At 39.4% G+C, this 17926-nt stretch overlaps 1 protein-coding gene across 1 annotated transcript in view; it reads right to left on the bottom strand.

The window, feature by feature from the left end:
- KIF6 (kinesin family member 6) overlaps nucleotides 1-17926 on the bottom strand; it is a 171792-nt gene that overhangs the window by 35490 nt on the left and 118376 nt on the right. The window contains exon 15 of the mRNA XM_054195458.1: nucleotides 17674-17729. Within this exon, the coding sequence (XP_054051433.1) occupies nucleotides 17674-17729 (56 nt within the window). The remainder of the gene's footprint in view (nucleotides 1-17673; nucleotides 17730-17926) is intronic.

The raw sequence follows: 17926 nt of genomic DNA, 5'->3' as shown, positions 1-17926 counted from the left end.
AAAAATCGAATTTAAGACTTGGCAAACATCTCTCAACATATGGCTAATTATGTTTTCTGAAGTTTCACCAAACAAGAAGCTAAAAATAGGTCTGCAGCTGATACCAAATATTTTTTTTCCAGTGGAGTCATTCTTCATTTGGAGATAACAGTCCCAATAAAATGTTGAATGCTGCAACTCCACATGTTTTGGCAAAAAACGTATTTTTGGGGAATTTAGGAATTCACTCAGCATGCAGCCAGCTGTCATTAAGGCTGTGATAAATCTGTTGGTTTTGGCCTGAGTTTCTGGACACATGTACCATCCTGAGGTATGGAAAAGAGATGAACTGGTAACACAGAACTTAAGCTCTGTGACAGGAGACAAAAGCAAGGAGGGAAATGGAGAAGACAAAATGGAACAGAGAAGTCTAATTAAGACTGATGTAAAGCAGAGGAAAGTATCGTATATGCTGACTAAATATGACAGAACCCATAACTTGAATAGTATGGCTGTCCTTTAACTTCTGGTCTTTGTGTTCTTCCAGACTGTTTCAAGGAGCTGAAATTATTTTCCAATTTATTACAGACAATGAATGCTTTGACAATACTGCACATGCTTCAGGGCAATACAAAAATGAGTATGTTACAGTTAAAGAAATATTGATTTAAAAAAGTTTTTTGGTTTTGTTTGAGTCCACATTACAGGTTTTAAAGCTTCTCTTATGTTTTATCAGACCTTCCATATAATACTATTATAAGGTTTCAAAGACTGCTAACTTAAAGGATAAAAATACCAGAGAAGCTAAGAGTACACATACAAACTTAACTCCCTCCCTTTGAGAATATTTGTTGTTATTGATGTGGATTAGACCTTTAACTTGATGCGGGGTCTCTTCTGACTTAATAATTGATGGGCTGGAGCCTTTGTTAATAACCTCTCATCTGTTACTGTTTTTTACACATTGCTATTATTTTACATTTTCCAAGCCTGTGTTTAGCTTAAGAAGTCACTTCATCCAGAAGATTCTGAAACCTTCACACCTCAACTAGGATGCAGTATCTCTTTCTTTCTCCATCTTTAAATAATTTTTGGTGCTACACAAAATATGGAATCATAGAATCACAGAACGGTTTGGGTTGGAAGGGACCTTAAAGATCATCTAGTTCCAACCCCCCTGCCATGGGCAGGGACACCTCCCACTAGACCAGGCTGCTCAAGGCCCCATCCAGCCTGGCCTTAGACACTTCCAGGGATGGGGCATTGACAGCTTCCCTGGGCAACCTGTTCCAGTGCCTCACTACCTTCACAGTAAAGAATTTCTTCCTAATATCTCACCTAAATCTACCCTCTTTCAGTTTAAAACCATTACCCCTCATCCTATCGCTACACTCCCTGATAAAGAGTCCCTCCCCATCTTTCCTGTAGGCCTCCTTTAGGTACTGGAAGGCTGCTGTAAGGTCTCCCTGGAGCCTTCTCTTCTCTGGGCTGAACAACCCCAACTCTCTCAGCCTGTCCTCACAGCATAGGTGCTCCAGCCCTCTCATCATCTTCGTGGCCCTTCTACATCCTCTTATGCATCCTGGGAACCTCCAGTTCCTGGAACTCACCCTCCAGGGCATTTTGGGTCCCTGGTAATGCCATATGGTTTAAGTGTTAGGTCTTTTTTTTCTGCTTCTCACACCACCCCACCAGCGAGTAGGCTGGGGGTGCACAAGAAGTTGGGAGGAGACACAGCCGGGATAGCTGACCCCAACTGACCAAAGGGATATTCCATACTACATAACATCATGCTTAGCAAAAAAAAAAAACAGCTAGGGAGAAGAAGAAGGAAAAAGGGACATTTGGCATGATGGTATTTGTCTTCCCAAGTCACCGATGGAGCCCTGCTTTCCTGGGGATGGCTGAACACCTGGCTGCCAATGGGAAGGAATGAAAGAATTACTTATTTTGCTTTGCTTGTGCATGCAGCTTTTGCTTTACCTATTAAACTGTCTTTATTCCAACCCACAAGTTTTCTCTCTCCCTTCCAATTCTTTCCTCCATCCCACTGCGGAGGGAGGTAAGCGAGTGGTGGTGTGGTGCTTAGTTGCCAGCCAGCCAGGGTTAAATGATGACAGGAAACATATGGGGTTGTTTGTAATGCAGTGCCCCTACGTATGCAGTTGGACCCAGCTATCACCCAACTATGAAGACCTACTCAAGACTCTGGATCTATTAAATTTGATTCATAAAGTTGCGTGCATCTACTTGAGTCAGATAAGGAGTCCTGAACAAGCACAAATTAAAGTTGTATGCTCAGCAAATAATCACTGAGATAGATAGGCTTTTAGAGACAGAGAGGAGGGTAATCACATAACTTCCGTGAGCCTTCTAGAGATATATTTTTAACTGAGCTTGAGGTCAGAGTTGTAACAGCTTACAAAGAATTTCTGAAAGTTGGAGACATTGAACCCAAATGGAGATATCTGAATGGAGCAATTTTTCAAATGGAGAATATTCAGAGATAGTTATTGGAAATCTTACCAGATATGTTAGAATCATAGAATCATAGGGTTGGAAGGGACCTCTGGAGATCATCTAGTCCAACCCCCCTGCCAGAGCAGGGTCACCTAGAGCAGGTTGCACAGGAACGCATCCAGATGGGTTTTGAATGTCTCCAGAGACGGAGACTCCCCCACCTCTCTGGGCAGCCTGTTCCAGTGCTCTGACACCCTCAAAGTAAAGAAGTTCCTCCTCATGTTTAGGTGGAACTTCCTATGCTCAAGTTTGTGCCCATTACCTCTTGTCCTGTTGCTGGGCACCACTGAAAAGAGCCTGGCCCCATCCTCGTGACACCCACCCTTTAAGTATTTATAACTGTTGATAAGATCCCCGCTCAGTTGTCTTTTTCCAGACTGAAGAGACCCAAATCCCTCAGTCTTTCTTCATAAGAGAGGTGTTCCAGTCCCCTAATCATCTTGGTAGCCCTTTGCTGCACCCTCTCCAGCAGTTCCCTGTCCCTCTTAAACTGGGGAGCCCAGAACTGGACACGGTACTCCAGGTGTGGCCTCACCAGGGCAGAGTAGAGGGGGAGGATGACCTCCCTCGACCTGCTGGCCACACTCTTCTTGATGCACCCCAGGAAGCCATTGGCCTTCTTCGCCACGAGGGCACGTTGCTGGCTCATGGTCATCCTGTTGTCCACCAGGACTTCCAGGTCTCTTTCCACTGAGCTGCTCTCCAGCCAGTTAGCCCCCAACCTGTACTGGTGCATGGGGTTATTCCTCCCCAGGTGCAGCACCCTAAACTTGCCCTTATTGAATTTCATAAGGTTCCTCTTTGCCCAGATCTCCAACCTGTCCAGTATCTCTGTATGGCGGCACAGCCTTCTGGTGTGTCAGCCACCCCCCCCATCAGTGAACTTGCTGAGGGTGCGCTCTATCCCCTCATCCAGGTCATTGATGAATATACTGAAGAGGACTGGGCCCAGTACTGACCCCTGGGGAACACCACTTGTCACTGACCTCCACTCACTGTCCTTCTCTTATGGCAAAAAAATGTCAATCGGTTCTATTAAGACAACACACGGGGACAAAGTAGTCTTCACTAGTAACCTGGCTCAACACTATTTCTGACGCCAATGCTCTATTTTGGGATATATGGTCGGCCAAATCCCCATCTAAGTCCTAACTTTCAGGAAGCCCTCGGAGGCATCAGGAAAGAAAACCCACTACTATTGCAGCACTCAGAGCCTCCTGACTATAGTATACACATTTTTCAAGGTATGAAACACAGCCCTCATCAGCATTAAAAATATATTAATGAAAATACTTGAGGTAACATACTGTAAAGTAGAACCTGCTGCAGCAGATTTCTGCCTTTTGTTCACTGAAGAAACATCTGCGGCAGTTTAAGATTTTACTGGCTCTCCTTTCTCCTTTTCCTTCTCCCTCCCCTCCTTCCCAAGGCTTGCTGTCAGAAGGATACTGCCCCCACAGCAGAGCAGGTAGAAGCAAATGTCTGCCTGCATTCTGTCTAATCCAGCACAGTTTGGCATCTCAGCAAAAATATACTGGCAATTTAAGCTGTGACACTACCATCGAGTCAACTGGAATATCTAAATACTAGTAAACACTTTCTGCCAGCTGCTGGGAAGAAAGGGTCGGAGACAGTAACTACCACCGAAGAGATGTGGCAGACCACTGGGAGTGAGGTAGCTGATAGTATTTAATAGAAGTCATCAGAGACCCCAGCAAAAACGACAGGTTCAGAATTGGAAGCACAATCTAACTTCCACACAAAATCCATAGCTGCAAACCACAGCCTAAACTCAGCACATGAACAAACACACTTGGAAATACACAATTTTCCCAACATACTCTCATTCTTTGAAGTTTAAATATCACAGATTCAAATGCATACATTTTACTATGATGTAGGATATTGCACATTTTAAGATTACTATTTAAAATAGATGACTGGGGCATGTTCCCTTCCTTGCCATACTCACCTGAGACAATCACAGTTTTTATCGACACATTTACAGGCAGAAAGCTTACGAGACAGCAGTCTCTCTCACTCATTGCTAAAGGATGTCACTGTATTTGACTTCACTGATTATTCCTTGAGCCACTCAATATATAGTCCTCTGAACTCTGTCCCCATTTCTACACATTTATTTCTAACCTCTATATTAAGTCTCCTCCACATTTCCTACACATTCTCATTAGAATTCCATTCATCTAAGTGGGGGAAATGCTAGCATGTACCACACCTCCCATTCACCCAAACGCACAGGACTCCTTTCCGTAGAAAGCAGAGTACGGGAAGTGGCTAGTGCATACAAATTCCTAACAGTCCACATACACAATACTGGGATATCTAGGATAACCAACAGAAAGCACTAAGGGCTCTGGACTGCAGTTCAACATCTCCTTGAAACCGGAACTCAGAACCTGGATGGTTTCTGACTTTAGAAACAAATGCTCAGACGTTTATTCTGTCATCCCAAGGTTGGCTGTCACTACCCAGCTGGGTATTTTTTAAGTTGAACTCAGTGCTGCCCAGGCAGTTTTAGCCAAGCACGATGTTTAGCAGCAAACATAGTCCAAGAGTGTTCAGCAGAAGGACACCTCATTTCTGGATCCTCAATGGGCAGGAGATAGGCAGCTCAGTCAATAAAGCAGTGCTTCTGTATGCTCTAGCAAAGGCAGTTTGCTGTATTTCAAGAATTAAAGTGTACAGTTGTTATTTTTTTTTTCTTTAGATAGCTCTCCTGACTTTAGGTGCCTAAATTTCATTTAAGATATACCTTAGATGCCAGAGTGTTATTCTTGGTGCTGTCCAAAGTTAACAAATATTCTGTGTATCTATCATCTTTTTATATGCCATAAAAGAGACACAAATGATGCACATCTGGAAACTGTTAATCTTTTGTTTATCACATCTATTTTTTCATAAATTAAATATTACGTGGTCCCAAAAAGCATGGCTAAAAAGCAATGCCATATGGATAAGGAATGATAATCTGTGAATTTAGTACTCTGGATGCTCACATGACTAAATGCAGCTTATCTCTTGATTATTTCTGAGAAATTAATGTAAAGAGAAAGAATAAGGAAAATGAAGTCAGAGAAACAGCTTTGTATATAGCTCCTCTTTTTTTTTTCTTAATGTCCAAATTTAAGAAGCTTAAAAAATAAATAAAGGGTCTTAAAGCACAAATAGGCAAAGTCAAAGACAAAGAATTTTACCCCCAACAAGTTTTCTGCTAATAATATATTGGTCTCAGTTAATATTTTGAACAGAGAGTGAACATATCCAAGTATAAGATGGACACGGTTATTTTCTGTTACAATACTGCCTTCGCGGCTTTGTAATTTATATGCAACAATTTGATGTCTAGTTTCATTTTGTGATATTTTTTCTGGCCAGGGCTGCCCAACAGAAAATTAAGTATACAGTTCCAGGCCTTACTATATACATCAGTTTCACAACCTTTTAAAATTTTGCTATTTTACCCAAGAAACTGACCTGGAATTGAGCTGATATTGCCATGTGACTTCTGGTCAGATGAGACAGACTGATGTTAGGAATCTGACAGATATGACACAAAATTAAAAATCTAATAAATTTAAAAAAATCTACAGTGCTGGAGATGATTAAATATGCTACCATGTTTTGAGGGCATGTCAAGGTGATGGAAACAAGGTCAGTGTGAGAATGGGTGTATGACTTATTTTTTCGCTGCTCGTTTACTTGTAATATATATACCAAGTCTTTGAGAAATGGCTTTTTGAGTGTTAGTAAAATCTGAAGTAGCTTCCTCTGAAAAGAAAGTATATATTTGCTGTTGTGGATAAGCCTAAGTCTGCTTCTTGAATTGCTCATCAGTTTAAAACGCAACCTGATTCAATATAACTGGCATAATGACATCATCAGCTCTGAACAGACATCCTCCCTCAGCCTTAACTAAAGTGCATGAGAACATCTTCATAATACAGCTATTCTCTGCTGATTGCACTCCTTCTGCAACGTTCACAATCAGCTGTAGTGACATCACTAGTGCTACATGATTTAGGAACTAGATTTGATTAGAAAAAAACAGCTGTTGTATTTTAGTACACGTAGGTATGTATGCCTATACTGCAAGTCTGCATGAATGCTGTCCAGATGTGTAAATGAACCACATGATCCTACAAAAAACAATTTTCTATATCTGTGCTCATGAAGGGGTATCATTCTTTGCCAGCGCTACTCTGAATAAGCTAAGGTCTACTTTTCTAGAGTCTGAAGGTTTGATTCTTCAGTCATAAAATCTCAGGCCATCCAGTACTAGGCAGACATGATAAAGGAAAACTTTTTGTACAAAAGACTGTAAGATTTAAAAAAAACCCCTATAATATAGCATTAACTATCATCTAGCCTCTTCTCTTTAAAAGAGCAAATTTAATAGACTGACTTAAGAGCTTACTAGGCTAATAAAAGAGCAAAAGGCAGTGTTGCAATTGAGCAATGAATACAAGTTTTCAGCCTGTAGACAGCGTACAATCAGAAAATCTGTTACTGAGAGGTACTTTTCCAAGTTTATAGTCATGCCAGTTCATAGCTTGGTTAAATCCAATGAGCTTGGCCCATTTGCTTTTAGTTATTCTAGTGAAAACCTTAAGTACAAAGTGTTTACTTGGTTTCTTCCTGAGCATAGCTTTTTCCCCTGAAAATACTTCTGTTTCTAAAGAACAGAACATCACTTGTAATAATTAGAAAATGAAAATGTTGCCTGCATATGTAGATTCCAACAGAGATCCAAAGAAAACATTAACATCTTAGGCCTGGAGTGACTGTTACACTAATAAGGTTCCTCTGTGTAAAGAATAGCACATCAGGGGAGCATAATAGAGCTGTTCAAATGAATTCATTCAGTTTGGTATTTTCTGAATAAGTCATTTGACAAATCGTGCTTTCTCATTCTAAGACCCATTCAGCCTATGCACTGTCACCCAGGGACATTGCCTATTGTTTGAAAGTAAAACCAAACATATGTAAGCTACTCCAAGACAATGGACAATATTTAGCATTGGCATAAACATATGCATTGCCCCTTGAAGCCAAAAGACTTGTACCTTCCAAAATAAGTTTCCTGAGTCTGCTGCAAAGACGATTTTATATTACCGAAGATGGTATCCTCTTCTTACAGGGAGGAGCAGAAAAAGGAGAAAGGCTGCCAGAAAGCTCCAAGGGCTCCAGCTCCCTGGTTCTTTTGACAATCTCGGCTCAACAGGGCAGGGAAGACAAATTCTATGCCAACTAAGGACTGACAAAGACATAGCAGTGACATCTTTCCTTCTGTCTTTTCTGACAATTGCCCAAGCATGAGCACGCGCTGGAGCAGTAGCAGAACAGACAGCTCTGTCACAGCTGCCATCAATCTAGATGTACCTCTGAAGTGAGACAAGAGTTAGGCCTATAATGTTTACATTGCTTACCCTAAATATAGCAAAGATGGAATGCCTCTCCTGGTTTCAGGAAGGCACAGTAATGCTTTACAGGCTACTATAATAGAGTTTATGTTCTTGCCTGTTTTTACTCCTTGTTGCACGTGTTACTATAAGTTTCCTGGGGACTCTCATTCAGCTGAAAATACTTTATTATTCATTGCTTAATCATAGGGTGTTAAGAATCACACAAAGCACTACTCCAACACAATGGGAGCCCTGCTTACATTGCAGTGACTTCTGAGATTCTAGGCAAAAATTCTCATGTAAATCAAAAATATGATTTGTTGATTACAAACAAGGCAGTTAATAGATTACTCTGACTCACCATGAACACTGTGAAGAAACAAAAATATCATTAACGTGAACCTTTCACTGAACTGCTAGCAAGAAAGAAAAATATATTCCTGTCACTCTGTGCTTTATATTACAAGCCAACTGGCTGCTCCTAGAACAAGAAAATAGGTTGTGAAAACTTTCATCCCAGTGCTGAGTCTGCCCCAAGATGGTAGCAACCAGTTACCATTTTATAGCTATCTATCTGCCAGGCCTGTGCGAAATGCATGACATCTATTCTGCATTACAGCACCTTGACATAGATCTTATGAAAGACACTGTAGGAGATCACAGCATTTTTATATTGTGCTCTACAGATACCTGGCTAAACTGAGCAGTGAAATCATGCTTGAAGTGACTTGGGCACCAGTAGAAAAAGAACCTTAACAGAATCAGGGTGAAAGTAAGTTATATTTCATCATGGAAAGAAGGAAATAAGTTAAAATGGAAGGAGTTGTAACCAAAGAGAAAAATAAGATGAAGCATCCTGCAAAGCAAAGTAAATCACATTTCTAACAAAGGACAAACTGCAGATGGTGAAAAGGTGGTTAAGAAAATAAAATATGCAGAAACTTAGCTGTTTTTCTGTGTTTTCAATTCCATGCTTCCAAAAATCAAAACGTAACATTTAAAAAATATATTCCAAAACTGCAGTCATAATGGCACGATGATTAGATACTTATCCAAAACAAACACACATAGGAACTATGTTTTTTCAGCATTAGGTTGCAAAACAATTGGGCCAAGAAATTAAGGAGAAAGAATCTGAAGACTGTGTCAGCCATGCTGAATGGCTTCAGCTTTAACAGCTACTGCTATTTTTGGTGGACACATAAACATGCCTCGTTTATTACAAAACTGCTTTTGAAACTGACCTGGTGATCAGAAACAGACTGGGGCTTCTAGGCACTGGGCCACATTGAATAACATCCCAGCTGGGAAATTACATCTGGGGGACTGTTTGTCCCCATGGCCTATTTTCTCTTCTGTTTTTCTCACAGATGGCGGCAGGTTTTGCAGAGCTAATGTGCTTTGCCATGTTAGTCATAAGTGACATCCTTCAAGAGTAAACAGCATAGTTACACACCCGAGATTAAATACGGCAGAAATACTACTTGTGTTCTTTTTTCTGACACAACTGTTGTGTCATGAGACCAAGATTGACTCTGTTAAGTGGCAGAGGACATCTGCAACATGCAGGCAGCTTCCCAGGAGAGAAGAAATCAGTGGAGACTAAGTGTATCGAGGCTTTATTTTTATATATATCCCAGTGGTAGAACAGAAGTGGTGATGCAGCAGGCAAGCAATCTCTTATTTTTCAGAGCGCTTCCAGTCTACACTGAAGTGTACTTGCCAAATCTTCTACTTCTCATGGTAAAGTACTGTTTCAGTTTGTTCTAGATCACTGATTTGGCTGTTCATCTGGAATTTCTCAGGTACTGAGGAGTCCAGCTGGGGTAGCAGCTGCCAGGCAGACAAAAATCCTGGACACATAAATCATTGTACATGCAGAATGCGTGCAGAGTGACACTAAGCAGGCTTTGTAGAAGTCATCTGGGCACACACAGTACGTTTGACACCTACAGAGTGTTGGACGGGTTGCACAGGCGAGTGCCCGCTTGCACATACTCAGCATATCCTGAGCATGTTAGATTCACCGCACTGCTCAGATCTCTGTCAGTGACGAAAATCTGGGACTCTTGTTTTTTTAATGTCAAGCACTGATGGATACGTTAATGCTTGGTTCTCAGGGAGCTCTCCACATCAAGAACGGGCTCTGATCAAGGAACAAGGTAAATAGCAAATAGCAAATTCTCTTGCTGTTCTTGCAAGTTACATCTCTTGTGATGCAGAACTCAGTGTCATGTTTAAGGGCAGTATACAACACTTCCACAGGGTGAAACACTTGCTTGTAAAATAACAAAAGGCATTGAAAGACCACATGTCATACCTGTTGTATCATTCCTGAAGACTAGGAATAAGAAAGCATTTAAAGGTAACCAGCTTTTAAATAGAGGACAGTCCTAAATTGACTGGCTGAGCGCACAACAATGGATTGCTCTCAACATCAGAAGACTGAGCAGCCTCAGTGGTATCAAGTTTGATGAAATTGTGAGTGTAGTTCAAGGAGGCAACTTTAGAGACTGATGGACTATATTGCAATATATTTCACAGTGTAAGTGATATTATTTGTCTATTTAAAACAATTACTACTATATCTAATGCTTGTTGCCCTTTATCAACTAAAACAATAAAGCCAAATGTGAAAATATTTTCAGAATTTTCTTTTCAATCCTTACACAAGTAGAACTCAAACTGACCTCAGCTAGAGTTTTTCTTGAGTGAGGATTTCAAGAATTCAAGTTCTGTGGACTTTAAAGGTCTCTGCTGAGAACAGCAATTCATACTAAGCTACCTGAAGAATGAAACACTGTGGAATGATATTATTGAGTTATCTGTTCATTAAATCTGCATACTGAATTCATTTATTTATGAGTTGTTTGCATCTCATTTGAACCAGATTTGCCTGTGGAATGTAACCTTTCTTGAAGTTTCTCAATCCCCTTTTCAACACAATCTTGCCATTTTTCTTCTGGACTAGTCATTTCCAGTAAAATTCACTGAGGACATATATCAGATATAAGTCTGCGTAAGTACTTGATATTTTCTGGAATTAAACTAGAACAGTGAATTATACTAATCAGCAGCTATGAAGTCTCAATGTTTATTTCCATAAAAGAACAAGTATCTCAGAATATTACACTGAAGAATGGAATGCATTTCAAAGCACAGTAATTTCTCCCTTATTATAGCCTCACTTCATTCATGGCTGAAACTATGTCCGGTTGGCTAATGTCTCTAACTCAGAACATTTATATTAATATAAAATCAATAGATAATACCACCAATAGTACTGAGCTTTAAGAAAGCAACACATTGATTTTGATGAATTTTCTTTCATATAGCAAATCATCACAGCATTTTCATTTCATTTAGGTGCCATGTAAAGCATGGCATTGTTCTTCAACAGAAGAATTCTGTCCTTCCTGAGTACATATACTTCTTCAGCAAATGTTTGAAAAATGCTTTTTGCTCGTGCGTGACTTCCCTCAATTCTTTCAGTCCATATAATCATGACCTAATATATGGATAACATTCCTAATATCATCCTTGGGATTCTAGTTCTTAACTAACTGATTCTCCTTTTTCAAAGTAATTTATTGCCTGCATGTGAAGCGAAAACAACGTAGCCAACAGAATGCTCTCAGACTGCTTCTGCCTGAAAACCATCGCTTCATCTTATTTCATTTCTTATCTATGCAAAAAGTTTGGTATCAGTTCCCTTCATAAAGTTGCGCAGGTATAAAGAAAAACCTTGCACAAAATATTCTTACTTTGGGGTTTAAAAGTAGGTCTGCTTGGCTTATCTCCAGGGGAGGTAGAGTGACCATAACAAAATAATTTTTTCTGTATACGTACATAGAATCTTGGACATTGAGAATAAGGTGATTATAGATTCAGGTTTTACATTATTTAGGTTCTGGTTAGTTTTTACATTTAACTTTGCATTCACAGAAATAACAGTGTGAGGTACAAGACAGTGAATCAGAATCAATATTATCCTTGAGCACTGCTATGTCTTGTCCTCACTCTCCTCCAGTCCTCACCATTTCAGTGTAACACTCCATTAACTGTGATACATAAGGTTAATTATTTGAATAATTTGCAAGCAAATTAAATGAAGACTCTTCAGTAATCTTGCTTTACAATACTAGGACATGCTCTCCCTAAAGATTATGATTGGCTTTGGTATCCTATGATCTTGTGCACTAAAATCAAAGCTTGAAATGAGGCAGAGCAGTGCAACATCTCAGCATTCCTGTGGGTATAGCTGCATCATCAACATCATGTGCACATAATCCACCCACCTACCCTTTTTCATTCTGAGAGTGCTTGTTTCCTCACATAGTTATTACTCCCACATGAGTCTGCCCTTCCTCTCCCAGCTTCAATCATAATGTTAGCTGATTTCTGGACGGACTAAAAACAACAGCTGCTCCCCTCTGGGCATTAAATACCATTTAGTATGCTTTTTTTCCTTTAGGAAAACCTAAACCTAATAGTAGTATAAATACCCCAGAATAGACAGACATTTATATGGATGAACTGGAAATCTTTACTAATCTTAAACGCATCTAACACGTAGCACATTCTTGTATATAGGCAACTTTTTTAGTCACTAAATTCGAATTAATATAGCAGTTTAATTTACACTGAAAACAGTATTTTTAATCCCCCAACTCTAATTTGCTGTGTGATCAATGTGGTAGCTGTTGGGCCTTTTTTTTTGTTCTTTAATGCTTTGCATTAAACTTTTGCATTAAAGTCTACATCTGTAGATGTAGACTTCTTACTGTCAGAATCCTTTAATGCAGAATGTTCTTGGTAATGGTGTAAAACTACTTTGTTGATAACAGTGTCCTAGAAATAAAACTCCCATTAACCCTGATAAGGAGAGAAGTCTTGACTTCAGAGGTTTTATCTTCGTTTCTCACCATCCAGCTGTATTTTAACATGCAATAAATTAAATTAATTTTCTCCAACCTGAATTTGTTTTGCCTGTGATGGTAATTGGTAAGTGATCTCCCGATTTTTTATCTTGACTCATGAGCTTTTTCTTCTTACTTTCTCAACCTGTTCTGCTGAGGAAGAGGAGTGAGAGAGCAGCTGGATAGGCACCTTGCAGCCAGCCAAGGTTGACCCATCACAATGTGCTAGGCACAATCACTCAATTTTTTGCATGAAGAAATTCTATACCTTCACTTTTCTGAAACAAAATACTTGGCTTCAGCATCAAATTTTCTTCACCGAGTCTTTTTCAGTAACGACAAAAGGATCTATAGTTCTTGTTAGAGACCCTACGCCTTTGGAAATGATGCAACAGGAAAACACTTGCAGTGGCACAGCATGTTTTTTCCACAAGAAAGTAAGTGGTTTTTTTTTTAAGCCAGAGAAATACACAGTTTTAAAGTTCTTAATGTTGGACTAGAAAGGCGAAAATTTACTTTATGTCAGTGCTGGCCCACTTTCAACTTCTCCTACGCTGGTTACAGCGTTCTCATTAGTTCCCTGACCTTTCAGTTATTTCTTTCCAGTTTTACTCATGTTGGTTTTCTGTATTTGTCTTTCAAAGTCTAGTCCTTGGGTACATTCTCCAGTCATAGGTAAACAATTCTGAATAGTTCACTCAAACCAATCCAAACAAATCTATATGTTCAAAATTCTCTACTTTTTGTGGTGTATTTATGCAGTATATTGACTTTCAAAAAGAAGTGCCCTTCAATGCTTGCACCAAAGCCCTCTGCTCCTTTATTTTTGCCTCCACAGAGTTTGTGTGATGATGCAGTAAACAGGATCACTAAAATGACCTGGCTTAGAAACATTTCCCTCTTCTTCTTTTTTTTTTTTTTTTAAGTATCAGAAAAAGACAATTTTCATCCTACAATAAAAGTCACCTTCTTATTTCTAGGAGGTCAGTGTGAAAAGTAAGCATTATGGAAAATCTAAGACATACATATTATTTTCCATAAAAATAATTTAAAAATCTCTGCATTCTCTGCAGTGCTGTTAAACATAAAAGAGGACAGAATCCAAGAATATGTGATATAGTAGCAAAGAGGCATACTAGCCACAATGCCTCGTTTCTGATATTATAGTCACTCCATACAAGCTCCAGCTCCCATCTAGACACTGTTTTCCTTAATCTTTTTATGCAAGCAATAACACCAGCAAAAGCCTACCAAGAAAATCTTACTGCTAATTTCTTTTTCCAGTCCTAACTTCCTGATGTTTTTGAAATGCTAGTGTAATTGAAGAAGTGGTTGGAGTATTCTGTGTACTTTTTACAGCAAAACACTAATATTTCCAAAGTCAGAACGAAAGAGTATTTATGACTTAAAAGTTATAGCCAACTGCTGTCACTATCTCAAAATATAATCAGAGTGCATGAAGTGGGCTCTACGGCCTCTGTGGTGCATAGTTTTATACTATTAAGTGTAGCTTGGAAATAACAGAAACTGATATTGATGGGATCTGTTCTTCATTGTGCACAACAAGGCAGCCAGGAATGCTTAAGGAAACCGAAACAACAATAAAAGTAAATTAAAGATCTAGTTGCAGGCCGCAGATGACTTTTATTTCTCCTACCACATTTTCAGTAAAAATTTGGCAGGTTAGTAACTTTACTGAGCATCTTTAATGGTCTTCTGGGTATGTATGCTATGATGAGACAGACTTAACTGAAAAATTGCTTCAGGCTGCTAAACTATATAAACTCGTGTAATTGCATCGGCTAAGCTGAATAAGCTAGAAAGTGTCATACTGGATCCAAAGATTTAATAATTGTTAGAGAGGTGCTAATAGGCAGATTTATTAACAACTATGATCAAAAGAAGGCTGGATAGGAGAAAAGGATAGATGAATATAATATAGTATAAGCGCTAATGTTCACATGCTGCATAAAGTTACACAGAAAGCGTTAACGGAAGGACTGTAAAATATGATCACTCTCAAGCCTCAGACATCAGTGTTTAAAAACCATCCACAAAGTAGCGTACATCTGCATAATCTGCATAGATCAGCATATGGAAACCTATAAAAGGATACAACATGGATGGAATCTCTTGCTTATACAGTAGCATTCCAGTATGAACTAAATGAAAAGACCATTTTTTCATTTTACTACCAAAATAAAAAAAATGGAGAGTAACAAAATTAATTTTCAATTTGAAAATACTTTACTTGTAACTGCACTTTATATACCAAAACAAAACTAAAATGAGTAATTTTGTGCATTTTTGCTTAGAACTATGGAGACATTTCTAGTTTGATTCTTAAAGGAGCTTTTCAATATTCATGTGGACTACAAGCTATTACAATTTCCTAAAAGAGGCATATAAGCGTTGTCAAGTTCAGCACAAGACTACTGACTTGTTACACAGCTGCTTGTTTTGTTCAAGGCATCACTTTGGTTTTTTAGGTTACATATACATATGAATATGCACTCAGATTTTTTGCATCATTCCTGTTCCCCGAATATACTTCACTGTTTCACTTCTAACACTGAAGAACTTAATGAAAAACAAATTTTAAACCAGATGCTTTTAATTGCAGCAAAATCCATACTCTGCTGCATTATAGCTATTAGAAGTTTTGCCTAACTTACTGGGGAAAAACCCACAGCGATTCAGTCCAAACCAAGGATTTCTTTTAGATTTTGCTGGGATCCATGGAAACAGTCTTGAGAGGCTACATCTACATTGTTTTGTTACATTATTTCTGAGAGCTGCCACAGCAGACTCCTGCAAGTCTCAAAGGACTTACAGACCACACAAGTCTTGTCCCAGCATGACACTACAACTGGTACCTTCAGGACTGGCATGTGTCCCACCACCTCTTGTACTGTGCCCCACACCCTCCAAACAGTTGTTCTCCCCCTATGACATTGGCAACATATATACAGTGTATATAAGGCTTCTGTCTTCAAGCATCAGTCGCAGCCCCAGGCACTGAGAAAGATCTGCTTGTGGGTGGCTGCTTGTTGCTGGTGTTCACTATGCCTGCTCCAAAATGGATTTCAACTTCAGCAAGGAAAGAAGTTTGACACTCAGTGCTGACTTTCGCTCATTGAGGCCGAGAAATCTCTTGGGCTTATCACAGAGGAGTACATCTAGGAGATCAAAGTAAATCAGGACAATGTGGACTTCAGCAGAGAAAAAAAGGTCGTATCCTCATGTGATAGCTCATGTTCACACCTGTGCACACCACTGCCCAAAAGCTGCAGGCATTATTTACCTTGGAGATGCTTCCTGTTACTTGGAAAATAACACGCATCATCCTCCACAGTATGTTTAACCTGCTTTTCCAAGTTTACCAGGGGGAAAAGCTGACTTGGCAGGATTTAAGTGAGCTTGTATGGATGCTGGAGAGACCCATAGTTGCAAGGTAGATATTGAAATTCTACTTGCACGGGCCAATCTGTGGATATCCATGCACAAGTTCTGTACTGACATTTATGTTCTGGCCAGCCTGAAGGAGACAAATGAGCCTACTGAGAGAAGGCAGGTTGATTCAAGTGTCGTGTCATCTAGAAATAGCCCAGTGTTCAGAATACTGCTGCAGCAGGGCTCAGCACCTGATGTCTCTGGTTCTGGATACCTTCCAAACATCCTTTGTGCTGTGGTTTGAAAACACAGTGCCAACCAACATGACTGAGGCTTTCCTCATAGCTGACATAACTTTAAATATACTGCATAATATCTCTGAGGGACTTGTGGTGTACCCAAAGGTGATTGGGAGGGGAATATGGCAGTAGCTACCATTTATGACCACAGAGAATATAATCATGGCTAGGGTGAAAGTACAGAGCACTTGTCAGGAGTGCCATGAGATTTTTGTCCTTTCCCAGAAGTCAGCTGCTGTTATAAGACAAGAAGTGATGACATTGACTTCATTGTCCACAGCTGTGCTCGTGCCATCCAAAGAGGAAGGAGACAGAAACTAGACCTGGATGCCACGTTGTCTTTAAATATAGACCCTCACAGACCGTATCTGGAAGATGGAAGAGACTCGGTCCACCTGAATGTGTGCATATAGGAAGACACGGACCTGACCTCCAAGGACTCTAGGGATGGAGGACAAAACTGTGTTTCACATCTGACAGAAAGCCTGGATAGCCAATTTTTAGGAAAGAAGCCACAGGCTTGGAATCAATAAAACTCAGAAATCAAAGGCTGCTAGGAGGATCGAATAAGACCTAGCTTGGGGCTCACTGTATCTGTAGGTGATTTTTGGCTTTGAACAATCTGAAACTGGAGCCATGCAAATTCTGTTGTGGCCCTAAGGCAAAAAATGACAAAACCCCCCACCAAGCTGAGGCACTCCTCAAAATTGCTCTAATTAATCTGTACAAAGGAAGTGCAGAGGGGCAATTCAACAATGAAAACTTCTTTTATCAGAAGCTACATAAATTTATAGATAAATACACTCCTTAATCCATAGATATCACAATTTTAAATTATGGGTTTGGATCCTTTTATCCCAAAATAAAAATCAGAAAATCCAATGTTAATACCTTAAATTCTCCTTTTGATAAATTTCAGATATCCTGTCAAGTAAAGAAGGGAGTTGTTTATCACATTACGGTATTTGAAATAATCAAAGCTGGTACACAAAATGATTACTGCTGTCATCAGGTAACAATTTACCTTATTGTAAATCTTACTAATGCATTGACTCTTTTCTTTTAGAAACTAGAACACCTTCCTACATCCTCTGAGTACGGTGATTTCATCAGCTAAAAATGAAGCTAAAATGTACTCACTTATTTTATTTCTCACTTCATTTAATTGTTCTCCAAGGCATTTTGCTTCAGCAAACCTGTCAATGCAAGCATAATGATACAGAGTTATTCTAAAGAACAGCTAGTTAAACCAGTTGTTCACAATAGAATACAGAATTACTGAAGATTAATTTTTGATTTCTAAGTAGATCTAGTTGGAAACAATTTATCATCAGAAAAGATCATCTGGTCTAAAAGAAACCATTTCTGAAAGAAACCCATGCAACAAATAGGT

Source organism: Rissa tridactyla, chromosome 3, assembly GCF_028500815.1.
Source record: "Rissa tridactyla isolate bRisTri1 chromosome 3, bRisTri1.patW.cur.20221130, whole genome shotgun sequence".
Classification (NCBI taxonomy): Eukaryota; Metazoa; Chordata; class Aves; order Charadriiformes; family Laridae; genus Rissa; species Rissa tridactyla.
The sequence above is the reverse complement of the archived record's forward strand: the minus strand, read 5'-3'. Positions and strand labels throughout refer to the sequence as shown.